The sequence below is a fragment of the Delphinus delphis genome, chromosome 12, assembly GCF_949987515.2.
Source record: "Delphinus delphis chromosome 12, mDelDel1.2, whole genome shotgun sequence".
In the NCBI taxonomy this organism is placed as follows: domain Eukaryota; kingdom Metazoa; phylum Chordata; class Mammalia; order Artiodactyla; family Delphinidae; genus Delphinus; species Delphinus delphis.
Window position 1 is genome coordinate 10398535 of NC_082694.2, and position 26220 is coordinate 10424754.

At 57.1% G+C, this 26220-nt stretch overlaps 1 protein-coding gene across 1 annotated transcript in view; it reads right to left on the bottom strand.

Moving 5' to 3' along the window:
• Positions 1-409: 409 nt before the first annotated feature.
• FER1L5 (fer-1 like family member 5) overlaps positions 410-26220 on the bottom strand; it is a 47885-nt gene continuing 22074 nt past the window's right edge. The window contains exons 18-53 of the mRNA XM_060027689.1: positions 25750-25878; positions 23885-24062; positions 18546-18670; positions 17620-17720; positions 16721-16898; positions 16490-16645; positions 15425-15556; positions 14101-14264; positions 13661-13775; positions 13034-13136; positions 12312-12490; positions 12064-12216; positions 11676-11820; positions 11472-11549; positions 10403-10584; positions 9678-9857; positions 9271-9357; positions 8088-8234; positions 7845-8007; positions 7664-7689; positions 6836-6886; positions 6595-6699; positions 6159-6278; positions 5523-5684; positions 5192-5283; positions 4617-4787; positions 4257-4405; positions 3908-4047; positions 2653-2741; positions 2296-2391; positions 1988-2129; positions 1657-1756; positions 1388-1581; positions 1091-1200; positions 654-801; positions 410-544 (exon numbers count right to left, since the gene is read on the bottom strand). Of these exons, the coding sequence (XP_059883672.1) occupies positions 410-544; positions 654-801; positions 1091-1200; positions 1388-1581; positions 1657-1756; positions 1988-2129; positions 2296-2391; positions 2653-2741; positions 3908-4047; positions 4257-4405; positions 4617-4787; positions 5192-5283; positions 5523-5684; positions 6159-6278; positions 6595-6699; positions 6836-6886; positions 7664-7689; positions 7845-8007; positions 8088-8234; positions 9271-9357; positions 9678-9857; positions 10403-10584; positions 11472-11549; positions 11676-11820; positions 12064-12216; positions 12312-12490; positions 13034-13136; positions 13661-13775; positions 14101-14264; positions 15425-15556; positions 16490-16645; positions 16721-16898; positions 17620-17720; positions 18546-18670; positions 23885-24062; positions 25750-25878 (4725 nt within the window). The remainder of the gene's footprint in view (positions 545-653; positions 802-1090; positions 1201-1387; positions 1582-1656; positions 1757-1987; positions 2130-2295; positions 2392-2652; positions 2742-3907; positions 4048-4256; positions 4406-4616; positions 4788-5191; positions 5284-5522; positions 5685-6158; positions 6279-6594; positions 6700-6835; positions 6887-7663; positions 7690-7844; positions 8008-8087; positions 8235-9270; positions 9358-9677; positions 9858-10402; positions 10585-11471; positions 11550-11675; positions 11821-12063; positions 12217-12311; positions 12491-13033; positions 13137-13660; positions 13776-14100; positions 14265-15424; positions 15557-16489; positions 16646-16720; positions 16899-17619; positions 17721-18545; positions 18671-23884; positions 24063-25749; positions 25879-26220) is intronic.

The window sequence follows — 26220 nt, forward strand, 5'->3', positions numbered from 1 at the left end:
TTAGAGTGGAAGAGTCCCTGGAGACTCGAGGAGGTGCGTGAGGGTGACATCGTCCCCATCCTTGTGAGTCTTGTCTGAGAGCCTGGCGTTTTCAGCCTTTCATGGTGTTGTGAACCCCCCCCCCCACAAATTACAGGGTGGCTCCATTACAAAAGTTGTTTATTTCAGTGGAAAATTACAACTCTGCCCTTCTTGTTGGAAGTGGTCTGAACAGAATGGTCAGAATATCCCTAGACCCCGGAAACAAGGAACTGGTAGGAAGCCCAAGGGTAGTGCTGTGGATGGGCAGGAGAAAAGCCTGGCAGACATGGGGGGAATTAGTCTGGTGGGGCTGGAAGTTCTGGGAAAATAGCTCACAGGTGATTTATGTGTCCCTGGAGGAGTTTCAGCTTATGGCCTGTTGTAGATTTCAGGTTCTGATGGGAGTGGTGAGGTTGGAAGAGTTGGCGTTGCTGGTGTTTAGTGAATTGATGATATTGGCGTATATTTGAATGGGAGCGCTCAGCCGAAGTTCAGGCTTGACCCAGCTCATGGCCAAATAGTTCTAGAGAGAATAGATAAGAGTTCGCCTGAAGTAGCAACCTGAGGGCTCTCTCTTGGGTCATCCCGAGAGCAGCTGTGCCTTTTCCCCTGTCTCCAAGGTTGTCACTCACCGGAGCTGAATAGATAAAGTTGAACAGCAGAAGCCCTATAAGCAGGATGATTGAGATGGCTATGATTTTGAAGCGGTAGCGTTTCCAGAAAACATGGATGAACCTTGTAACGGGTGACCGAAACCACATGAGCAAGGTATGGGTGCGTCTGTCCAGGAGCAGAGATGGCAGAGAATGGAGGGCAGAGGGAAACTTCAGGTCAAGCAATCCAGAGCAAAGGTCTTTCATTTTAAAAAAGCAACTTCTGCTTCTGCCCTCCCCCATCCCCAGCTGTTCTCCCCGATTGAGCCGGAGTGGGGAGGTGGGGGGCGGTAATTATCCCTCTTTACTTGTCAGCCTCCTTCCCTGGTCACCACCCCATACAGACTGCTAGGCCCCGCAGCTCAGCTTTGTGAACGAGGAAGAGGCTTGGTGCCTTTGCCCTGCAGGACCCTTACAGGGGAGGATGGAGTGTAGGGTATTGGTTGGGTTCCGACTGGCCTCTTCCTGCTGCCTTGATTAAGGCTTCCTTCTCTGTCAAAATCTCCAGGGTCATCTTCACTTTACCCTAGAAACACCATGGGTGGTGGGAGCTGAGCTCAGACGGCAGGAGCAAGGATAGTTTTAAAGGCCTCTTCCCAGGGTCCAGAAAGGGAAAGGGATTTAGCTCAGGCCCCCAGGGTCTGTCAGAGCCAAGTTACGCGGCACAGTAGTCAGCCCTGTCCTAGGCAATAGGCACCTTCCCCAGCGCCTACCGACAAGCGCCATTTGCCGCCATCGAGGACCTGGCAAGGCCACCAGCCGCTTACAGTCTTCATCTTAAAGAGGGAGCAGTGCTTGTACTGGAGGAAGTGAGGCCGCTTGGGGTCAGCATCCATCATCCTGATGGAGCATAGCTTGGCGTGCCGGGCCGGGAGGGGCATGTCAGACAAATCCAGCTCCAGGACCCCTGAGCCCAGAGAAATGCCGTCAGCAAAAAGGAGCTCCCTGTCCTGTGGTCACGGGCCCTGTGCCAGGATCTCACCCAGGAAGTTATCCGCGGAGATGATGCTATTGTCCCAGATCTGGATGATGAGCCGGGCTGGGAACTTCATCACCGTGGGGTCCAGGCTCCATATGTAGTCCTGGAGGATGGCAGGAGAGCGTATTTCCGGCCTGTCTCCTCTGAGAGTTCCTTTGGCCACTTAGCAGCCCATCACCCAGCAGTGATGGACCACTGAGGAGGAGGAGAAAGTGGGGGAGGGGGAGCGGGGAGTGGTTCCACCCAAGGCCACATTCCAAGTGTAGGCCCTGAGGTGCAGCTCGCAGGCTCTGAGGGGAGAGGTAGGAGTGCATCCCGCTCCTGGGCCTGTTACCTTCTGACTCAAGACGCACGCTTGCTCTGCTGCCAGGTAATCCAAGGTGAAGATGAACCGCCAATTGAAGATGCCCTCCCCCGTCAGGGAGTGGTAGTGGACATCTGTCTTCTGCATGTCCTTCTCCAGCCCGAATAACCACCTGGGGCCAAAGTCCACTCACCTGGGGTTCACTCGGATTGTCCCCACCCCTAGCTGGAGCCCTGGGAGGAGGGCTGCCCAGTAGACGCCAGGCATGGGTGGAAATGGAGAGACAGAACTGGGCAAGTCTGAGGGCACTCTGACGGAGCCCCGCTCCTCTCCCTCACCCTTTGACATAGATGTCGCTCATCCTCTCGGTACTTAAACTGTTTTCCTTCAGGTCCATGTGGGCAGTTTTCCAGATAATGCAGCGCAGCTCATACCTGTAGCCACTGTTCTCTGAGGCTTTGCTGAGGAATAGCTCCCCAGCTGCAACCTCGGTGAGGGAAGAGAGGCCTGGGAGGCTGCCCTCCGTGCCCACCCAAGTCGTGCTGCGTTTGGGGGACCACAGGGAAAGGAGGCTCCCCAGTTTCCCAACAGAGGAAAAGAATCACCGTGACTCAGTGTTGGAGCCCACTGGTGCTCCGCACGCTGGGAAGGCCACACCGAGTGGTGCAGTTGCTCGGGAGATGGGTGTCACTCACCTCCTAGGCTTTCTGGGCCCAATGTTGAATGGGGGGCCAGGAGGACCAAGCTTCTTGGGGAAGATGTCCACCCACATTTGCACCTTTCCCTAGAGTGGAGATGGATTCGCTGGCTGGGGTTGGCCAGCCCCCGTTCTCTGCATCCTGGTCTGGGGGGGGCCCTGTCTCAGCTTCTAGGTCTGCTGAGGCTGTGTTTCCAACACCGAGTGGTGGGGTATCGAGGCATCTGGGAGGTGGGATGGACTTCAGACCGGAAGTCAGCACACCGCCCCTCAGCTTCCACTTGTTTCTTTTTTTGGCTGGGAGAATAGTGCAGCAAGGCTGGGAGCATAGGATGGCTACGAGGCTGATGGCTGTGGCGCACGGATGTCAAGTGTAACCGGGGTCTGGAGGGTTGATGCCATTTAACAGGTCCTGCTGGACACCCTCTCTGGATGGCGCTCCAGAATGGGATTGGGGCTGCAATTATTAGCCACCTTAGTGGCCCTGAGTAAGAGTAAACTAGGTGATTTCCAGGTCATTTTATGTTGTGGAACCACATCCTAAGAATGTCAAGCTATCCACAAAGCACAGGGGTCTAGGAAAGAAGGGTTGAAGCTGGTGAGAAAAGGGGAGACAAAAGAGTTAAGAGGGTAGGACTACCAACAGTGGAAGACAGATTCCTTTAAACCATGTGACCTAGGTTTATTCTTTTGAAATTGGCCCCATTTAATGAGAAAACAGGTTTAATGAGGATGGTTTTAAAAAGTGCTCAGTAGAGAACTTTGTATCTAGAATGTGCTATCAGCTTGAGAGATTTGGAGAATGAGGTGAGCCATTCTGGTGGCTGGAGGGTAGGGGATAATTAGGGTGCCTGTGGGGATTTTTATTCCTCCTGTTAGGGGTTCCTTGCCGTGGAGAAAACACAGCCTGCACTTAACAGCCAAGCCGGGGCTATGATGCCTGCACTCTGACCCCAGGTGCTGCCTCCTTAACCCTCCCTCAGGAGAGACTAAGGCAGTGCTGGCACCGGCGGGGAAGGCCCCGAAACACTTCCACAGCTGACACGGGGCCTCGGTTTCTTGTTGGTGGCGTTTCCAGCTCTGAACTTCTCCATATTCTAAGAGACACCACTGCGACTTCTTGCTTATTAACATGCACAGAACGTGCTTGTCTTCTTTTCACGTACATCTGTGGGTGCCCGGCCTCTCCTTCCCCTCTTGTCCTGGATGGGTGGGCTTCCCCACCTCCTGATCCAGCCCCTCCAGTCTCATACCTGGTCGATGCCCGGCTGGCTGTCGCTGTACAGCGTGCGGGTCTCCACGTGCTCAGGTACCAGTCCCTGGGTGTGCAGGAGGTACAGTGCAAGGCGTTCTTTCTTAGATCCCAGAAAGCGAGCAGTAGGGGGCTTCAGCTCTAGATTGGAGGGGGATGGAAGGAGGGGATCACGAGGTCATTAGCCTTCCCGTCTCCCACGTAGGCCCCTTCTCCACCCTCAGCCTGGGCAGTGGCCTTGGTTATCCGTTACAGGCGAGAAGGGGAGGCGGGCAGCTCCTCCATCCTGTAGCCCCACTTGTCGCAGAGGCCCAGCTCTGTGCTTTCTGGCAGTGTGCTGTGCTTCTCACCAAAGCTTTGCAGTCTGAATTTTTTCCCATTGTAAAACACAGAGTCATCCTCAGGGCTGAACAGAGGCGGAGGCAGTCCTTTCTGCCTGGCGTGGTGTTCCAAGAGCAGGCTTGGGGGCATCTGATCCCGCCACCTAAAGGGCCCTGACCTGTGGGGAAAAGGTGGGGAGATCTGAGTCCTGGAGAAGCCTCTGCTTCGAGCTGCAGGCTGACCAGTGCTGGGAGCAGGGGTGCAGACAGGTGCGGGCCCTGGTTCCCCAGCCTGGGATGCAGGCGTCTTCGAGGGGAGCCGTGGGCTTACTCTTCCACCACCACCCCCCCACCCCGTGCTCTCTTGCCCTGGTTCAGGTCCACGCTTACTGGCAGTAGGATTTGGAGAGCCCACAACGAGCTCCAAAGCCAGACAGGAGTCGGTTTTCAAGGTCAATGACTGTGGTTCCAATCTTATCATCGGGTGAAAATAGGTCAAAGTCATACAGCTGGATCTCTAGGTCCTTCTCCAGGGGGATGGTGCAGCTCATTTCAAACATCCTTGGGTGAGGGTGTTGGAGACACAGAGACCGAGGACCATGTTATCTACACAGCTCCCTCTCCAGCATCCCAACCACACGTGCCCGTGCTCTACCCCCTGTTTGGCCCTGGTGAATTTGGAGAGCAGAGCCTGGGATGGCTCTTGTCCGCCAATAGCCATCCCTCAGTCGTGGCTGGGAGTGACTTTGGACAGGCCTGGGGTGTGGGACTCTGAGCTCCCTTCCCAGGCAAAGTGGTTGAGGGGGGAGGGGAGAGCTGGGCTGCCCATCAATGCATCTTCTGTCTGTTGGACACTGTGCTAGGAACGTGGAGGCTAGAAAGGAACGTGAGAGTTCTCTGCCTTCTAGAACTGCTCCCGGCACAGGGAGCGGGGACGTGGGGTCGGGTGCGTTGGGGCATCTCACACGCCAAAGATGGGGTCCAGAGTGTTGGGCTGGTACTTGTCCCGGTTGCCAAGCTTTGTCTTTCCCAGTTTCAGGATCACATAAGGGTCACACTGGGGTTCAGATAGACGTGAGAGAAGGACGGGAAATGCAGAGTCAGCCCAGGTTGGTCAGGGAGGGCGGGAGTGGGGCAGAAAGGAGCCCCTTGTACCAGATGGGGCCTGTGGGAAGTTGGCAGTCTGGGTGTCAGCCTGAGGGAGCTCCGGGATGCTGGGGTGTAGGGTGAGGTGAGGGGGGTGCCCGGGCTGGGGGCTGGGGAAGACGAGCGCTGCGGTTCAGGGCTGCTCGTTACCAGGCCGTTGGTGTCTTGGGGCTGCAGGTTGGCTGCTCGCACCACATACACCCGCACCAAGCACTGCTGAGGGAAGTCCTCTTTCTTAGGCCAAGGCAGGAACTGGCGAGGGGGCTTGGGGGTGTCTGGATTCTCAGGAAAGGGGTAGACACGGAATTGGCCCTGTGTGTGTGTTGGGGAGGGAAGGTATTGGCCTCTGGCCTGGCTCTGTAGAGCCCTCCAGGAGGTACCCCTGGTCTGTGTTGAGGGTGGCAGGGATGAAACCCGTGAGGACGGGTAGGGGCATGTGCTGCAGAGATGCTCTACGGGGACCACGGTGGTGTTTTCCGCTGAAGGGAGGTCTCGTTCCACCCCCACCCATCCCTTGGGGTCCGCACTTGTTTTCGAAGGCTCTAGGGCCTCCGAGAGCAGCACAGGCCCGAGCTGGGACTGAGAAGCCCTCGCCCTTCCTGAGTTGGGGGAGGCCACCCTGAGTCCCTGCAGAGGTCGGTCTCTGCCCCCCACTCCCAAGACTGTCAAGCCCTCCGTGCCCCATCCTCATGCCGAGCGTATAGAACCAGCGCTCCTGTCAGAGTCTTCCCTGGACAGAAGGGGCACGAGGTGACAGGTGCAGCTAGGCAGGGCTGGGACACGCACCTTGAACTCCCCTACCACAGGGCTGTCCAGCTTGGGCCTTTCTTGGTAGAGTCTGAAGGTCTGGCAGAAGTCCTGCAGGCCCTGGAAGGCTGGCACGGCCTCCAGCTCGCAGTCGTATACCTGTGGGAGGGCGTGTGGGACCCGGCTGGCGGGGGGAGCTGGCCAGGGCTTGAGGGGACCATTCCTAGGATCGGGGTTGAGGGGCCACCCAGGTCTCGCCCCAGAGCATCTGCCCCGGGGTCAGCAGAGCTGCTGCTGGTGGGCAGCCCTGGTTCCTGAAAGGGTGTGGCCTGTGGCGGCGTGGCCAGGAGTCTTGTGAAAAGGAAGCCACCCCCGGACTTGGTGGTTCCCCAAGGACTCGGGGCTGGGTTTGTTGGCCTCTCCCCGCAGATTTTCTCCATCCTTCATCAGTCTCCCGTCGTAGGGGCCTGCAAACCTTCAGGGTGTGATACTCTTTGTACTTGTACTTTAGGGACAGGGGAGCATCTCCTGTGGCCCAGAACAGCTTGCTCCACCAGTCCACTTCCTGGTCGTGTTCATCCTGGCAGTGAGGAGGAGGGGCATTTTGGCCCTCGGGGAGAAGGCACCGTGGCCTTCCTCTGCCCGGAGTCATGCTGCCCCACCTCCCTGAGCTGCCTGGACTTGTTCCTTATTCCCCGGGGCTGAGCCTACGTCACCTCAGCGTTGCTGGACTTGAACCAGAACTTTTCATAAAGGTAACCTAGGAGCTGAAAAATGATGGCGGTGAGCTAGGCAAGGCCTGGCCGCCCGGTCCGCCCACCGCCTCTGACTTCTGAGCTCAGAAGGGGTTCGAGGCCACGGCTTCCTGCCCTGGCTCCCTTGCCCTTCACAGAGGCTTTTTAATTCAGGGATCCTCAGACATAGGACTGGGGCTGAGAAGGAGGGTCAGGTTAGTTCTCGGTTCTCATTGCCCACAGCTCCACACTTAACTCTGGAAAGGCTCAGACGTTCAGAGCCTCAGGCCCCACCCCAGGCCTCCTGAAGCTGAGTCTGTTTTTGCTCCAGATGCCAAAGGATTCCTGTGCTTTCGAGGTTGACAGGTGCTGCTCTAGAGCAGCAGTTCTGAACTTTGGAAACACCGGAATCACCTGGGGCGGGGGTGGGGCGTAGGTGGTTTGGGCTTGAATAAAATAATTGCTGCTTCTGGTTCCTACCCCCAGCAACTGGTCAGAAACCATTTTGGGGGGGGCGGGCTGTGCAGCACGTGGGGTCTTAGCTCCCCGGCCAGGGATCGAACCCATCCCCCCTGCAGTGGAAGCGCGGAGTCCTAACTACTGGACCGCCAGGGAAGTCCCTCAGGATTTTTAAAACTCTCGGGCATTTCTAATGTGCAGTCCAGGTTGAGATCACTGCTTTCGAGTTCCCGTGAACAAGTAGGCCTCACGCTGGGGGCGCGGATATCGGAACTCTGTTTAATCTGTACCCTCCTCAGACACAAGGGCTGTTTCCTCTAAATGGCATGGGGCCTCCAGCCCTTTACTCACCTCCTGGTACTTCTTCACAGACAGCACTGCGTGGAGAAAGCGCAGTCATGAGTCTCAGGAGAAGGGAGAAGTGGGGGGGGAGGGGAGGGCCACCAACCCAGCAGGACAGCCAGGGCCTTGGCCACTCCCAGTGCCAGCGTGTTGGTGAGGTCTGGGGAGGGGCAAGGAGAAAGGGCCGTACTTGGAGGCCGTGGGGGCATGTAGTCCTGAGCCCACGGGTCACAGAAGTAGGGCTGTAGGGAGTCAACGTTGGCCTGACCCACCACGGTCTCCTGGCCGAAGTCCTGGTTGTCCACCACCTTCAGCACCAGGGGCAGCGCGAAGGCCTCATCCGTAGGCATGTACTGCAGCCCCAGGGAGAGGCCAGGGCGTGAGGCTTCCCACGAGCCGGGGCTGCCCCAGCCCTGGCCCAAGGCCTTCTCACCAGTGTGAGGAAGAGGGTTGACTGGGTGAAGTTGGGATTGGTCTGGAAGTCCCTGATGGGCTCTGTCTGCACGGACTCTTCCCAGCATTCCACCAGGAGCCGGGGCGAACGCACCTGCTTCATGTTCCGAAGGCCCCAGACCAGCATCTGCCGGAACAGAGAGGGAGGGTGGGGGGAGGGGCAGGCGGCCCCTCTGATGGGGTCCTGGCCTGGGAGCAGTGGGGCCCCAGGGGGCCTGCAGGGCCAGGGCACGAGGCTGGGTGAAGGCAGAGTCCGAAGGCCCACCCAGTCCTCCTGTCCTGTGAGGGGTGAGTCCTCCAGGCCTGGGTGCTGTCGTCGCTCCTCCACGAGGGAGGTGCCCATTAGGTATTGCCCTTCCTCCCCCGCTGCCCATCTGGCCTCTAATCATCTCTCTCAGGGGTTACCTCCCGCTGCCGGCTGCCCCCCAGGCCCGCAGCAGCTGGAGTGCCCCGGGGTTCTTGGGCACCTCGGTGCCGTCCAGCTCGTGGCTGACCTGGATCCCACAGAGCTCCATGGCCAGTCAGCGAGCCAGCACCCTGGGGTCTCTCAACGGACAAACACTGGGTACCCCAGGAGCTGTCCACACCCTACTCATTGGGCCGCCTCAGGGCCAGAGTGGAAACCAGCCAGGTGGTCTGATCTTGGCTCCAGTGAGGGGAGGACCTGACCATCTTCCGCTCTTTGCCGCAGGGCGCGTAGGTTCTGACCTGGGCGCCTCCATGCTACTTTCAGAAGAGGTGAGAAACATCCTGGCATTTGGAGTCAGGCAGGGCCGGGCCTAAACCCTGGCGCTGCCACTGAGCCCCTGTGTCACTGTGCGTGGATGTGTTGTCTCTCAGAGCCTGAATTTCCGTCTCTGGAAGGTCGTCCCTACTTTTTGCACAGGGGCCTCATGAGGCTTACATCTGTAGGTAATGGTTGCTAAAGCCCTTTGTCTACGACCCACTGCAGAGGTTTGCATGAAAATACTTTTAAATGTTCTATCAGAACTTCATTTCTCTCCTGTCTCCCTCCATCTCTCACTTGGTATCTTCTCGGGGTCCAAGCTTTGGAGCAGGTAGGCAGGAGGCCCAAGGGGGTCAGCAGAGAGCGCACCGTGGTGCTCGGCTGCTCTGGGGGTGGCTTGCGCCCTGCCCACCCGCCCTGCTCCACGTGTCGTCACCTCAATAGCCATTTTCCTTAGCGTGGGCTGCATGCTCTTGGGGAGGATGTAGATCCCACTCTTCCAGGGAACACTTAAGAGTGGCAGCTGCTGTCTGAGACTCTGAAGGGATGAGGTTGGAGAGCAGGGAGCCTGAGGCCCTGTTGGGCTGGTCCTACTGTCCCCCACCCCGCCACACACGCAAGCAAGACCCTAAGAGGCTCAACTGCGGCGGCCCCGGAGCCCTATGGGCAGAAGCTGGCAGGGGAGTTAGGGAGAGGTTGGGCAGGCCGGCACCTCCCAGCCCAGTGTTCTGGTTCCCGGGCCCCAGGACTTTGCTGAGGGGCTGCGGTTGGGGGCCGCTGGCTGTGGGGACATGTGGCAGGGGAGTGGGGCAGGGTGAGGGCGCTGGGCACCACACTCCCAGCCGGGCCCTCTCCCAGCACCTCAGTCTCGAGGATCAGCTCACAGGACGCCAAGATCTCGCCCTCTTCCTCCTCCAACCCTTTTACAAGGGGGTGCCACCTCATGGGGGGCAGGATCCGTTTTTGGACATCCAGCCAGACCACCGGTGACCACATGCTCCGTCCCCACAAGCTCTCATTGCCCTGGAGGGAAGGGGAAGTTCACAAAACATGGAGGCCAGGCTGGCAGGGGTCTGGCTCCTCCTGGGATTCTGACAACTCTAGGATCAATGCGATGTGCTCTGTGAATCAGGTCCCGCTGGAGCACTTTTCGAGAGCATATTCTCCTCTAAAATAAAAGCTCCTGGGTTCCCTGGTGGCGCAGTGGTTGAGAGTCCGCCTGCCGATGCAGGGGACACGGGTTCGTGCCCCGGTCCGGGAAGATCCCACATGCCGCGGAGCGGCTGGGCCCGTGAGCCATGACCGCTGAGCCTGCGCATCCGGAGCCTGTGCTCCGCAACGGGAGAGGCCACAACAGTGAGAGGCCCATGTACCGCAAAAAAATCAAATAAAATAAAAGCTCCTCACGGAATTCCCTGGCGGTTCGGTGGTTAGGACTCTGTGCTTCCACTGCAGTGGGCACAGGTTCAATCCCTGGTCTGGGAACTAAGATCCGGCATGCCACATGGCACGGCCAAAAAAATACATTAAAAACTTCTCAGAGCTCTGCCCAGCCCAGCCCACCTTACCTGGGGGTCCCGCTGCCACAGTTCCAACACCACGAATGGTGGGCTCTCTTTGGTGTCCTGGGGGTTCTCGTACAGGAGGAGGTGCTGGAAGATGAGCGTCTGGGCCCACGTAGGGGCTGCAGAGCTCTTCAGGGTTTGGGTGCACTGGCTGTGGTTCAAGAAGACCAACCGAATGAAGGGCGCTGTGGGTGGAAGGAGAGCTGTGCCTTTGAGCTGCCGAGTGAGGCTCTCCCCTCTTCTGGCTGCTGCCGCCACCGGACTGGGTACCCGGGGAGGCTCAGGCCAGACAGCCACAGCCACTCCAGCTCCCCAGAAGGCCACCTCAGAGTAAGCCACAGAGCACATGGGCTTATAGCTAGAGGCCCCTTATACCATCATGGTTGGGGCCTAGCCGTCACAGACGCGGAGGGCCCGGCGGCTCCTCTGGAGGGGTTCTGGGGACCAGGCTACACGTGGCTGCCCTCACACAGCATCAGCAAGTGGCCTTGGCATCAAGGAACATCACACGACCCTCTCGACGAGGGTGCTGATGCCCAGTGGACACAGCTCCCAGCAGACATCCACTGCCCCGGCTCAGACCCTTGTCCAACAGTCTGGCTCCCAACAAACAGGGCCACTGCCAGCCCAAGGCAGGAGCACGTGACTCACCTGAAACCTCCCATGGGGCCTCCACACAGGGCTAGAAATTGCCACCCCTCCTCCCCACCCCTCATCTTCTGTCCAGCACAAGGAACAAGTGGTTCCCAAGCATGTCATCCTCTCTCTCGCCTTTGTGTCTCATCCTCCCTCTTCCTTGTCAAGGCCCAGCAAACTCCTCCTTCCTCTTCAAGGCTCAGCTAAGTGGCCTCCAGTGGGATGAAGCCTCCCTGTCTTGATTCCACAGTGTTGGGGACACACCACAAGAGCGGTCCCACCTTGTATTCCTTGTTCTTGTGTCTCTTCCCCAAACCAGGGCCATGAGCTGCTGGGGGCAGGGGTCTGCATGTGTGTCACCCCCTCCTCGCCACATCCTTTATACTGCTGCGTGGCCACATGGAGGGGCTGGGGGAGAAGAGGTGCCCACGCCTACCCTGGAATGTCTGGATGTGGTTAGACATCAGGTTCCGGGCCTGGTAGATGTAGCAGAAGAGCTGGTAGTAGTGGGGCTCTGGGTAAGAGAGGAGCTGTGTCCGCCACCCGTCCCCAGGATCCCCACCCCATGCCCCCTGCTCCCTGCCCTCAGGTGCTGGGTGTCTCCGGGGCCACCCAAGCCGACTCTCAATTGAATGCTCACTGTTGAAGATGCAGTAGATGAAGGGCAGGTTGGGTGGCTGGGTGATCTCTGGGGGAGCCCTCCAGGAGCTCCTGATTCTGTCCAGTCTCCGTGTCGACGACACCACGTCCGCTTCCCTCTTAGCTTGCTGTTTCATATCTAGACTCTGTGCCCAGGACAGACTCCCTGAGGCTCATAGGTGCCTTTCCTGCCTCCCCCAGCCCAGGCCCAGGTCACCCTTCTCCCCATCCAAAGCCTGAGGATGTGGTTCCGGGGCCCAGGTCCCCCCACCTGCAGTGGTCAGTGCATCTGGCCACACGGGGCGTCTCCATCTGCCTGGCGCACCAGGGGGCCCTGGCTCCGGAGGTGGGGTTGCAGGGAAGAGACACCTAGCCCCCTGGGGCTTTACCAAGGATCCCTCCAGGAGGAATATGGATGCAATGCCCTTGACCTTGTTGGGGGCCAGCCTGCGGTGCCAGCGGCGGCGGCGGAACTGGCTCTGGGGCTGAGGGTTCAGGTGGAACTTGGAACCGAAGACGCCGTACTCCCAGCCTTCCTCGTCCTCAGCCAGGCTGGGGTGGTGCTGCGGGGGGAGCAGAGTCACCCTCTCACCTGGCCAAGGGTGGGTCCCATCCATGGTCCCGCCAGGTCCCTGACCAGGCGGCCCCTCACCAGCTGCAGGAAGGACAGGGTCTCCTGCTCGTGGCTCAGCCTCCCGTGGTCCCGGTAGCGCACGCGCGCCCAGCGCCGGCGGCGGCAGGAGTAGTAGGTCTTCTCCACCGAGTTCCAGACCTGGGGCAGCCCCGAGGGCGGGATGCCCACTCCGTACTCCCAGCCTGAGGGACCAGGATACAGCCCGTGGGTGCCCAGGGGCCCACAGGCTCGGGGGCTCGGACAGGCCTGAGAGATAAGCCCTGGAAGGGCAGGCCGAGGGGGCAGTGCTGTCCCTCACGTCCAGGTCTCTCCGGCCACAAAGGAAGGTGTGGTCACACTGCGTCACCGGTGGCCTGGGCTCAACTGCCCATCTTACAGACAAGGAAGGTGAGGCTCACAGGCGTCCTGGGACCCGCACAAGGTCACACAGCCCGTAAGTAGCAGAGGCTGCATCTTGAGCCCAGGTCTTCCGACTCCCAGCCCACCGCCCCTTCCCTGGAGCCACCTGGGGTGAACCAGGCTCTGGACGCGACCCCAGTTCACGTGCTCGGGAGGCGCTTAGCACCTGCCCTGTCTCAAAGCTGGGGCCCACGTCTGTGGCAAGGGTGGAGGCCCTGCTCTCCGGAGACTGAGGCCCCCCAGGAACGCAGGCCTACCCCACCCGACAGCCTGGCTACTTTCAGTTCCAGGCCCTGCCGCCCTTAGCCGCTGCCCAGAGGACTGACCTTCACTGTCCACCGCGTGGTTCAGCTCCACAGCCCAGTTCTTCTTCACGTGCCAGCCTTGGGGACACTTCACATTCTCCCGGGCCTCCACGGGTTCTCCGTTCTGTGGGTGCACAGAGAGGGTGGGCCAAGGGCCGTGTTGCTCGCCTACTGCAGCCATCGTGGCCTCCAGCCTCCTGGGGCTCCTTAAATTTAAGTTCGTGAAAAATGAAACAAAATTCGGGAATTCCCCTGTGGTCTAGTGGTTAGGGCTCCGCGCTTCCACGGCTGGAGGCCCAGGTTCGATCCCTGGTTGGGGAACTAAGATCCCGCGTGCCGCGCAGTGCAGCCAGAAAAAAAGAAACAAAATTCAAAGTTCAGTTCCTTACTGAACTTTGAATTCTGGGTAAAAGCGCCACCTTCGAAAGGGGGAAGGAAAGGTGCCCACTCTGTCGTCCTTCCAGTCCCATTTAGGGCACCTCTCCCCACCACCTTGGGATACAAACCCCATCAGCGCTCACCCAAGGTCACACCAGGGAGCAGGGCTCAGTTGGTAACGCCTGATCCAGTGCTCTTTCCACTCAGACACCCCAGCTTCCAAGGTGCCCCCCTGGTTGAATCGCTGGCCCCCCCGCGCCCCCTGCTCACCACGTCTGTGTTGGGGATGGCGGCAGGCCCCCAGGCCCCCGTGGCGTCTCGGCACTGGTTCTCGTACACCTCCTCCAGCACCTGGCTCTTGTTGATGTCTGTGTCCAGGAGGAGCCTGGGGGCAGTGAGACCCCAAGTTCCCAGCATATCTCCCTGAGCTTACAGGCCCCTGGGGTCCTCCTCTGTTGGCTGAGCACTGCCATACCTGGCAGCCCCACCTGCTCTGGGCAAGGCTGGGCAGCGGGGCCTGGCATGCAAGGTAGGGTGGCGGGCAGGTCCCCCTGTCCTATGCACCCCAGCCCCCGGAACCAGGCTGCAGTGGCTGTGTGCCCGCCTCTCTGGGCTGCTGCCTACTGGCCCTCCTGGGTAAGAAGCGGCGTCAGCTCCACTGCTGCCTGTCCAGGGGCTCACAGGCTCCGGGTCCCACATCCCAGCCTTACCTCCGCTGAGGTTCCACTGTCCATGGCCCCTGCCAGTGCCATCCATGGGGCTCCTTGAAATCTTCCTTGGGGAGGGCCTTGTGCCCCATGACGTCCGAGAAGCTGGGGCAGTGCTGCAGCCACTGCTGTCCCCACTGGTCCTTATACTTGGCCTCGTTCTCGTACTGGGGGAGGGGAGTCCATCAGTGCCTGCTGCCACCCCCAGCATATCCAGCACTGGCCCTAGGTCCCCCACTCTGGGCTGTAAGCACCTCCCAGAAATGTGGTAGTCAGGCAGAGGGCCATGTGGCACCTGCCCGGGGGCAGGAGCTGCGTTGTCGCTTGTAATGGGACGGCACCGCCCCCGCTGTCAATCAGCACAGGCAGCTGCCACTCGTCAAGTGCTCACTGTGGCTGGGCCCGTGCCAAGGGCATTTCATGAACTAACCCCTTTCAGCCGCACACTCCCATTTCACAGTTGAGGAGACTGAGGCTCAAAGGTCACCTCTACCCCAGGCGGCTCAGCTCTCGAGGAGTGGAGTGGGGTGGATGCCTGTGTTAGAGCCTGGTGGTGCCTGGGATGTGACCTGTCCACCCCGTGTCACTGCTGACCCTGGGGAACCTGGTCCTGCTCCACCACTGCCCTGTCTTTGCTGCCTCTGGACCTTTCTTCCACATTCCCCTTCTGGGCACGCACTCATCCTAAATCCCTCTCTGTCTCAGCACCTCAAGTTCTACAATCTATCCACAACATGCAACTTAGGAACCATGAAAATGTTTTGACAAAGTAAGTTAAAAAGCCCGAAACTCAAAACTCATTTCTCTTCTGTTCTCAGGACCTTCTCCTGAGCCATGTCCTCCCCTCCTTTGATTACAGAGCGGCCTCTGGCCGGCTGCTCACACACCCCCTGGGTTTACGGTTCTAAGGGAACATGCCTCATTTCCGGCCCCTCTGACTGTCCCAGGCCTCCCCCTCCCCGGGACCACCAGGCTGGCCTGCAGGACCCAGCTGGGGTCGGCAGGGGTCCCGGGCTGTCACGCTGATGATGGACGAGACCCCCTGCAAGCAGTCGGAGCCTGGCTCACCTCACATACCCTGAACGAATTGGGAGAAACTCCCCATAAACCTCCGTCTGGGTGAGAGTGACCAGCCCCAGGGGACCATTGAGCTGCGCTCCTGTCACCGCAGCCTACGGCTTGTCAACAGGGGACCTCTTTAGTTTCTGCCACCTCTCTCGAGCCCCTTTCACGGTTCTCAGCTTCTGCCAGTGATGTTCATCTCCACCTTCGGAGCTGGGCTGTTGCCGGTCACCCTCCCGCCGGCCCCACCCGGGGCCCCGCTCACCGTCTCCGCGGACACGACCACTTCGCCCTGGCGGAGCAGCTGCAGGTCCTTGCTGTCGGTCACGTTGCCGAGCCACATGCAGACCCGGAGCTGGGCCGGAAGCGTGTCCTTCTTTCCTTCACCCTCTGGGTACTGAGCCGGAGGTAGGTCAGCAACCACGGGGGTGCAGGCCCCCAGGGGCAGGGGTGCGGGTGAGGGAGGGGCACACACACCTGCCCCTTCACCCTGAGCCCTGGGAGCAGGGGCCTCACACTGAGTTGGGTGATGGCCATAACAGAGGCCGGTACGGGTGCCGCTGGGGAACCTGGGAATGCTCCAGGGAGGACTCGTGCTGATGGGGCCATTGACAACGATGCTTGCTATGCGCCAGGCAACGAGCTAAGTGCTCTGATCCTCACACACCACCACAAGGCGGGCATCGTTATCGCCAGGCCCATTTCACAGAGGAGCAGGCTGAGGCCAGACACGCTCAGGAGTTGGCTCCGGCTCACACAAGCCAGTGAGTGGTAGAGCCAGGATTCAAGTCTCAGTGATTCTTGCAGGATGAGAAGGACTCAGGTGGGCCCTTCCACCATGGCGGAAAGGGCAGTGGGGAGCCAGGGACGTCTCCGAGACGGAGGCAGTGTCCCCCACCTGCCTCCCAGGGCTGTCTTCAGGGCAGGGGACTTGTGGTCAGTCAGCCTTATTTATGGATTGTGTCTGATATGAGGGGCTGGCAACCAAACCTTATAGGTATTAAATATGTAGCTAGCAGCCAGTCGTGGTCCAGGGGAGACAGGACAGGGACAGGACCAAGTGAAGCATCAGATGATGGAGGGGACAAATTGGAGGAATAGTCATGGGTGGCGTGGACTTGGTGTCGGCCACATGCTGATGGTCCCAGGCCCCCGCCTTCCTCTGGAGAACTGTTTAAACCCCATTTCACCTGGTAAAGGGCCTGACAGAGAGGAAGCGGGCATGCCCTTGGGAGGCTCATGGGGGCTGCCCGGGGTGGGGGGGGTTCAGGGCTTCTCCCTTGGGACGTCCTAGGCCCTCTCCTCCCCTGAGGACCCCTGGCCTCCCCACCTGCAGGAAGAGGGTCTGTGTCTTCCCACAGAACCTGCCGGAGTGCCGGGCCCCGGTCGGGGAGAACAGGATGGTGTGGGCGGGCACCTGTGCATAGGCCACTCGCTGCTCCCGGGACATCAGCCAGATCATCACGTCCGGGAGGTTTGTCTGGGGCTGCCGGGCGGGACAGCGTCAGGCCCACGTGGCCGGCTCCACGGCCCGCTCCCGGCCGGAGTGTCCAGCACCCACCTCGGGGAGCACGGCGTTGAGGCGGTACAGCCAGCCCTCCACGGTGGCCACCATGTCCCTGGGCTGGGCTTCCTTGGCCTTCCGGGCCAGCTCCTGCAGAAGGAGCCTGCGGAGCTGCCACCTCTTCTTGTCCAGGTCGGTTGCTTTGGGCTGATCAGTCATGCAGGGCAGTGGGCGCCTGTGGCCAGGACCGGGAGGGTGGGGGCTGAGTCTCTCTCCATGTCCCTTGCTCACCATCCCGCCCGGCCTCAGTGCCCTTCCTAGACCCAAGATCCTGCCCCGCGCCTGCTGGCCTGACCCGGGGAGCCCTGCCCACCCTCCTTAGGAAGCCCACTCACTGCGGTCCTGGCCCCTGGGTCCTCATCCTTCCCCTTCCCATCCTCCCAGCCCCTGCAGTGTGCCAGGCTCGTGCTCAGGACCTCCTCGTGGACAGAGGTGTGAGCTGTGAGACAGGGGCCAACCAAACCCGGGCGGGAGTGGGGAGGATCCATGTGGGCTGCCGGGCCAGGAGGAGCCTTACAATGGCTCTTCCAGAACAGGCAGGACCCCAAAGAGGGCCTTGTGGATAGAAGGAGCGGCAGGGGAAAAGGTACGGGCCGGGACTGTGCAGGGCTTGTCTGGACAACGGGGAGGCTGGTTTGGGAGGAGCCCCAGGCATGGGTGTGGGGGGAACAGTGATGGGTGGGGAGGTCAGGGCCATTTTGGGGGTCCCTGAATGGGAGAGAGGCAGCTCTGTGGTTTGGGGAGAGATCTGCGCAGATCTCATATTTCCTGTGGAGGCAGGGGTGCGGAAGGGTGGCGGTGAGGGCTGTTCTGTAGGGTCCTGTCTGCACCCCAGACCCTGTGTGAGCCTGGTCTGGCTCAGCCCCTGCCCCGGGTGAGGTGCCCACCGCCCCTACTTGCAGTCCTCCATCAGCTCCCTCAGCAGTTTCTCCCACTGGAGGAGCAGAGCCGGGTCCCTTGGATTCCTCATGGATTTCAGGGTGTCCAGATTGGCTTTCTGCCCAGCAGGAGAGAAGTGGCAAGTGAGCATGGGGCTCCCTCAGGACAGGCTGCAGGGCTGATTGGCCCAAGATGGTTTCAGCCAGGATTTGGGGATATTTGAGGGGTAACCTGGGGATGTCAGTCCGAAGCTGTCACATGCCCTTGCAAGGCTAGGATTCCCACCCACCCTCCCAATGGGTGGCGGGAAGGAACCAGGACAGCGTGGGACGGTGAAGAGGTTACAGGGCCCTGACACTGGGCTCCCCTTCTATCGGTGCGAGAAAGTCATATCTGAGGCGGGGGCACCAGGTGGCTCTCCTGCCTAAAACTGCTCTGCGGCTTCCTTCCTAAACAGTCATGAAGACCTTTTGTGATCGGACCCTTCCCAGCTTCCCTGGCCTTATTTCCACCTCACCTCCAGGCCCCCACCACCCCCGAACTTCCTATCACCATGGCTCTGCCTGTCGTTCCCTTCTCTACCCCCAGCAAGACTCTGCTCCAATGTCATCTCCTTTTTGAACACCTCCTCTGACTCTCCTCTCTTCATCTCCCCCACCCCAATCTCTCTGCCCCCATGGTTCTCCTGCATCTCCACCGCAGCCCTACTGCACTGCGTACCGCCTATTTGCATATCCGACTTCCCTGCTGGCGAAGACTGTGTCTACCCATCGTTGTGTCTTCAGTGCCTGTGTCTGGCACGTCTGTCTCAATTGGTGTGGAGTGCATGAGAGAGCTGAGTGACCGGGTTCCTAAGACTGCGATTCATTTTCCCAAGTCTCCCATCAATGACCCGGGGCCTTCCCTGTACCGCCACCCCATCCCCCATCCCCACACCACTCACCAGGCGGTCCCGAGTGAACTGGAGGAGGTTGAGGCAGTTCATGCGGAAGCTGACGTCCTCCCAGTAGGAGGTCACGGCCACGACGGGCTTGGTGTTGTACCAGGGCACATAATGGTAGATGTTCCCTGAGACACAGAGACACGAGCAGGGGGTGGGGGCTGGAGGTCTGAGGGACAGTGTTCCCTCACTGTGTCCCCTCAGAGGACCTTTCGTGGGCTACTTCATTCCTCTAGGATCTGCTAAGCATCCTTACTAGACTCCTCCTACTGGAAGGTGGGCTGCAGGCCAGTCCAGGATGGACGCGCTTTGATGAGCACAGCCGGCTGGCCGGAGCGTTCACTGTGCTCAGTGTCACACAGCCTTACGGAGTCCCCAGTTTATAGGTGGGAAAACCCAGGCTAGTGATGGGAAGCAGTTTCCCTGTGGTGGCACAACCAGGTGGTATAAAGCAGGCATTCAGTTCCAGAGCCCGTGCCCCTAACTCAGGCAAGATGCCAAGGCCAGGGGCCTGCCCTGAGGTAGGGTCTTCCTTCTGGGTGGTGGGTAGGCACATGAGGAGTGGGTCCTGTGTTCGGGAGCCCCAGGGTTTGGTTGGCGTGGGCAGACATCTGACATGAAGGGCCTGCCGTGCAGAGGAGGGGGGTAGAGGAGTAAGCATGGACACAGCCAGTGATGGGCTTGGCAGGCTGGGTCTCCTGGCCATGATCCTTATTGAAAAGAGCGGGGGACTTCCCTGGTGGTGCAGTGGTTAAGAATCCGCTTGCCAATGCAGGGGACATGGGTTCGAGCCCTGGCCCGGGAAGATCCCACATGCTGCGGAGAAGCTAAGCCCGTGCACCATGGCTACTGAGCCTGTGCTCTAGAGCCCGTGCTCCGAAACAAGAGAAGCCACCGCAATGAGAAGCCCGCGCACCTCAACGAAGACCCATCGCAGCCAAAAAATAAAATAATAAATAAATTTATTTAAAAAAAGAAAAGAGGGGGGAAAAGCTAGGTGAAGCATAAAGGAATCTCTCTCTTTTTTTTTTTTTGGCCGCACTGTGTGGCTTGCGGGATTTTTGTTCCCCGACCAGGGATCGAACCTGGTCCCATGAAAGTGAAAGCGTGGAGTCCTAACCACTGGACCACCAGGGAATTCCCAAGGGATTCTTTTTATGAGATGTATTGCTGGGTTGACACAAAAGCAAGAAATCCACAGAAACCAAAAATAAAGTAAAAGCAGAAAGTCTGTGAGGCAAGCGGAAGCAAAGCGGACTTTTGTCCTCTGAGTTTCTGGCAAATCTTGGAGAACCGGTTCTTTTTGACAACTGCCAGGGCCCAGGAGAGAGAGCCGAACACTGCCCGGGGTGGGCAATCTAACAGGACACCCCATGTGACATGGGTGGAATTGCATCCCCTGTAAAACTATGTTGAAGTCCCAATCCCTGCTACCTTTGCATGTGACCTTATTTGGAAATAGGGTCATTGCAGCTGTAATTAGGTAAAACGAGATCGTACTGGAGTAGGTTGGACCCTTAACCCATAAGGACTGGTGTCCTTATAAGCAGAGGAGAGGGACAGAGAGATGACAGGCCTGTAGAGACACAGAGACAGAGGCAGAACGCCATGTGGAGATGGAGGCAGAGATGCAATGATATATCTACAAGCCAAGGAGCACCGAAGATGGCAGGCAACACGCAGGAGCTGGGAGAGAGGCGTGGAAGAGATTCTCCCCCGGGTCCATCAGAAGGAATCAACCCACCAACACCTTGATTTCAGACTTCTAGCCTCCAGAACTGTGAGAGAACTCATTCGTGTTGTTATAAGCCGCCCAATTTGCAGTACATTCTGATGGCAGCCCGAGCAAACTAGTCTGCTATGCAGAGCTGGCACTGCAAACCCTAAACCCTCATTCAGTGAGAAAGAATCCACCACACGGAAGAAGACAGTAAGGAAACTCGCCCATCTCCAGCGTGGCTCCGGGTAGAGGGGCAGGAATTTTCCTGAAAATTTGTAACCACAAGTGGGGCCTCATGCAGGTTGCATTCTTCACTCATGCCACCTGCACGGTCCAGAGAAAACTTGACGCAGTCTCTGGTTGGCAGTGCCCCAGGTAACTAGAGGAGGCAAAGACAAATCCTCACTGGAGCATGAAATTTGGGTCAAGTCCCAAAGGATTCCCACAGATAAAGTTCCAAGAAAACGAGCAGCTAAGAAGCAATATACATGCCCTCTACCCCAGCAATTCTGCTCCTACGTATACAACCAACAGAAAGGCATAGAACAGCATTATCAAGAGAAAAATGTTCACAGTAGCACTACTCATAACGGTCCAAAATCTCCTTCAGCAGTAGAAGGCATAAATAAATTACGGTATTTGCACAATGGAATACTATACAGCCATGAGAATAAACGAGCCACAACTACACCCAACGTTGGGCAAAGAGTTCTTAGGTATGACACGATAAAAGAAAAAAAAAAATTGAACTTCAGCCAGTTGAAAATGTTTGCACTTCAAAAGACACCATTAAGGGCTTCCCTGGTGGCGCAGTGGTTGAGAGTCCGCCTGCCGATGCAGGGGACACGGGTTCGTGCCCCGGTCCGGGAAGATCCCACGTGCCGCGGAGCGGCTGGGCCCGTGAGCCATGGCCGCTGAGCCTGCGCATCTGGAGCCTGTGCTCCGCAACGGGAGAGGCCACAGCAGTGAGAGGCCCGCGTACCGCAAAAAAAAAAAAAAAAAAAAAAAAAAAAAAAAAAAGTTTACTCAAGAATTTAAGGAAATAGTGGGAGCAAAAAAGGCAACATACATAAAATACAGTGTGTCAAATGGTGGAAAATGCTGTGGAGAAGGATGAAGTGAGGGAGAGGGAGAGGGATCTGCCAGAAGGTTTTAATAGAATGGTTGATTACCTAAGACCTCTCGTGAAAAATCTAGAAGAAATTATGCAGAATGCAGTCCAGAGAGATGAAAAACGTGGAAGAAAGATTTTTTTTAATGGTCCATATTAAATGGGCCAGATTTAATAGCTTGCTTGCTTTCTTTCTTTCCTGCGTTGTGTCTTCGTTGCTGCACACAGGCTTTCTCTAGCTGCGGTGAGCAGGGGCTACTCTTCGTTGTGGTGCGTGGGCTTCTCAGTGTGGTGGCTTCTCTTGTTGTGGAGCATGGGCTCTAGGTGCATGGGCTTCAGTAGTTGTGGCACTAGGGCTCAGTAGTTGTGGCGCACGGGCTAAGTTGCTCCGTGGCATGATGGGATCTTCCTGGACCAGGGCTCGAACCTGTGTGTCCTGAGTTAGCAGGCGGATTCTTAACCACTGCGCCACCAGAGAAGTCCCAAAAGATTTTAAAATGTGCAGAACAGAATGAGAAGTTCCACGGAGGATAGAGTGAATTCGAGACAGAGCTAGGAAAGAAAAGGGGAAGAGGTAATCTTCAAAGAGAAAGTATTTTATAATTATCCAGAATCGTTGAAAAGACGCCAGTTTCAGACCCTGGCACTGAGTGAATCCCTGGAATGATAAATAAGCAGGGATCCATGACTGGGGCTCTCAGATGTGAGCGTGCCGATACGAGACAGCAATTTTCTTCTTCTACTCTTGGAGAGCATACAAAAGCAACAAGGAGAAGGAAAATAACTCCATTTTCAGCAAAACAAGGAGACAGATATAATCTGCAGGCTCAAAATACACATAAGGGCTGCCAAAAGCAACTGTGAGTGCCCTAGGAGCTGCAAGTATTGAAGGGTGGCAGAAGTCACCTGCGGGGAAGGAACAGCAAGACAGGCAGCGAGAGTCACGGCTTGATGGGAGCCGAGTGCAGAAAGTGCCGGCAAAAATCCACCCCCAGAACGAACCCAGGACTCGGACAAGGACATGTGAGCCAGCAAAACTCAGAAAACGAATAGAAAACAACCAAAAACATCACAGGAAGGAAGACCACATGAAAGGAAGCCCAAGGGACATTAGACTCTGCAGACAATCCAGTGAGAGGCACAGAAATAAGAAAAGCGACCAAAATAAGACGGAAATAAAGATCCAAAAAGGATCAGGGAGAAAATGACAGATATAGAAGAAAACCAAGGAGAATTATTAAGGTCATAAATGGAGACCCCAAAGTAGAAAACCTGAACAATGGAACAGAATATTTAAAAATATAATTTAAAAAAACTCACGTGGGAAAAGGATAGTCCTTTTTACAAATGGTGCTTGAAAAATTGGATACCCATATGACAATTAATTCAAAATGAATCATAGAGCTAAATGTAAGAATTAAAACTAAAACATTTTAGAAGAAAGAATTGGAGAAAATCTTCATGATCCTGCGTTGGGCAAAGAGTTCTTAGGTATGACACGATAAAAGAAAAAAAAAAATTGAACTTCAGCCAGTTGAAAATGTTTGCACTTCAAAAGACACCATTAAGGGCTTCCCTGGTGGCGCAGTGGTTGAGAGTCTGCCTGCCGATGCAGGGGACACGGGTTCGTGCCCCGGCCTGGGAAGATCCCACATGCCGCGGAGCGGCTGGGCCCGTGAGCCATGGCCGCTGAGCCTGCGCATCTGGAGCCTGTGCTCCGCCAACGGGAGAGGCCACAACAGTGAGAGGCCCGCGTACCGCAAAAAAAAAAAAAAACAGGCAGACAAGGGGGATGCATGGAAAGCCCTCCATGGGTGATGAGAGGGTGAAGCTGACAAAGATGAAAGTGAGATAGTGTTCCTCTAGAGCAGTGGTTCTCAAACTTCAGCACGCATGCCAGTCACCTGGAGGGCTTGTTGAAACGCAGATTGCTGTTCTGTTTTCTGCTTCTGTAGGTGTGGGGTGAAGCCAAGAATATGCATTTCTATCAGTTGCCAGGTGACGTTGATGGGGCTGGCCTAGGGACTGCACTTCGAGAAACTTATAGTGCCCCATAGAAGTGTCCAATGAGTATACATTGGATGAAAGGATGGATGGGTGGTTCGTTGGATGACTGGGTTAGTGGATGGTGGTAGTTGAATGGATGAATGTGTGGATAAGTGGATTCAAGGATGGATGGAAGGTGGGCAGATGGTAGCCACATGGCTGGATGGGGGTGGTTCAGAGTAGCAGGAAAGAAGATGAGGTTGGGAAGCTGTGGTGTGGAATGTAGTGTAGAGAAGGACTTGAAGTCAAAACCTAGTTACAGTTCTTGTCGTGGGTTCACCACCTACTAGCTAGCCGTGCAATGTTGGCAGGTAACTTCACCTCCCTGAAGCTCACTTTCCTCACGTCTAAATGTGGGTTAACAATGCCTATGAATGTACTGTGAGCTAATACCATTAAAAGGGCCAACACGGAGCCCGGCATGCACTGGCTGCTCTCAACTCTTTTGTTGGATCTGACTCTTACCATCATATATCACTTGGCTGTACTGTGTGGTGGAGACGAGAGGCTTGTAACTCAGGTCCGTCTTGTTTCCATAGTGACCAATGCTGACCTCGAATTGTATCGGGTCCTTAAAGTTGGGCATCATGGTACAGGAAAGGAAGATGACGCACAGTCCATACTTCTGGCGGTTCTGGTGCTTCTAAAACAATAACCCACCACATCCCCAGTGCGTAAGCCAAGGGATGAACAAGGCTATAGAGACAGGCAGGGAGGCAAGCATGAGGTGCCCAGTTTCTTTCAAAAGCTACCTTTGCTTCTATTCAGGGTGACCTAGACCATCACTGAACCCCTGCCCCCTCTCAAAATCCTGCCTTGACTCCCACTCACCTGGCTGATCAAGGGAAGTTCCTCCCAGGACTTCCGTCACCTGGCCCCCTCCACCCAGCCGGCCCTGGTTCCTCCTCTTCCTGAAATCAGGCAGGAGGGTCTGCTCCCTGGTCAGGCTAGACTCTGAGTTGGGCCACCCCCACCCCTCTCCGTTTTGCCTAAATGCCCCCCATCGTATGAGACTGAGTGTGGGCAGGGGTGCGTGGTGGAGGATGCATACACACACACATCTGCTCTTGGCTTTTGTCAAACCCCGTCCTCCCACCGTGAGTCCGTCTGCTCAGGTCCTCTATCCATCATGTGAGCCCCTCTCTCATTTCCACTGTCTACGTCTGTCCTACTTATGCATTCTCCCAGTCTGCTCACTAGCTCAAGTCTTCCCCTCTTAAAAAATAACCCTCCTTCTCCCGTCTGAGCCAGTATCTAGCTGTAACCTGATCTTATCTCCTTCAACTTTGCAGCCAAGTTTCTATGCACTTGCCTCTATGCACCATCTGTAACTTCTCCCTCCCGCCCACGGCAGCCTGGCTTCTCTCCTGACCCAAGGCTACTGGTGTCTTCCTAATAACCAGCACACGCTTTTGGGTCCTCAGCCCTTTTCTCCTCCACAGTCAGATCACTGCTCGCTCCTTTCTGCAACTCTCCCCTCCGGAGGCTGCCTCAGTTCTCCGCTTTGCAGACTCCCCCTCCGTCTCTCTGCAGAGTCACCCTCCTCCTCCTCCAGTCTCATAGGCTGTGCTTCCTGATGGGCTCCAGCCTCAGCCCCCTTCTCCTTTCACTCCACCTACTCCCCAGGGCAATTCCTCCAGAACCTTGGATAGATCCTTGGATGTGTGTTGATGACACATCTGGCTGTCTAGCAGCCTTGGGGACTGGTCTTCGTGGGTGTCTCACAAGCACACGTCAAAGGTGGGACTCATCATCTCCCCCAGACCTGTTCCTCCTTTGGGGAGCCCATGTTGATATATGCCCCCCACCTTCCCACCTCGCCACCTGAGGCAGAAAATGGGAGTCAGCCTCACTTCTTAGTGTCCTGTCGGTCAGTGGCTCTGATCGTTGTTTCCAGAGGGTCTCTGGCACCTGCTCCCTCCTCTCCAGTTCTCCTCCCCTGTAACTGTGTCCCCATTCCTCCTAAGTGGGTGGCCCAATTTACTCCCTTCCAGTCTATTCCTGACTCTGTTCCTCCTGCCCCTTCCTGCCTCAGTGACCCTCCTTAGCCTTCAGGAAGAAATCCAGGCTCCTTAGAACATCATTTCTCCTTAAATGGGTTACACGTCTCTTAAACTGAAGCCTTGTCTTTACTGGGTCCCCTAATCTCCTGGGATTGGCACGGCAGGAAGCCCCCATAGGGGCTTAGCAAAGACTCAGGTGGATCGACCAAACATCCTCACACATCCAAAAAGCTCGTTCCACTGCTGGCCAGGGCCTCTTGCAATGTCAGAAATGGGACCCACAGCAGACCAGGGGCAGGCAGAGGAGCTCCTTCTTCCTGTGGTTACCTCTACGCTGATCACATCTTGGGAGAGATCCTTCATCGTAGCATCTTGATGGGACTTGACGTGGGTGATTAACTCCAGGAAGACTCGACCTCGATAAGCTAAACCATCCTTAACAATGTTGGGAATAGTCTAGTGTGACAGGAAGGAAAACGGCGAGAAAAGGGATGAGAGAAAAAAAAAACAACAACCAGGAAAGTCTCCCCTGAAACCTCTGAAGGAAGGACAGGGTTGTCCTGTAACTTCCTACCTAGGGCTGACCACAGTCCCAGGGAGGAATTCCAGAAACTCCAGTCACGGCCATGCCTGGAAACCTCTGGGCCCTGAGCCATCTTCTACACCCTTAGGTCCACTCTTCCCCTTCATGCAGTTCTACCTGCTGGCCCACCTGAAGGGCCCTGTTCCTGGTAAACCCTTCATGCTTGGAGGGGACCGTGGTACCTATTGAATTATCCCAGCCTGGCCAATCAGGAC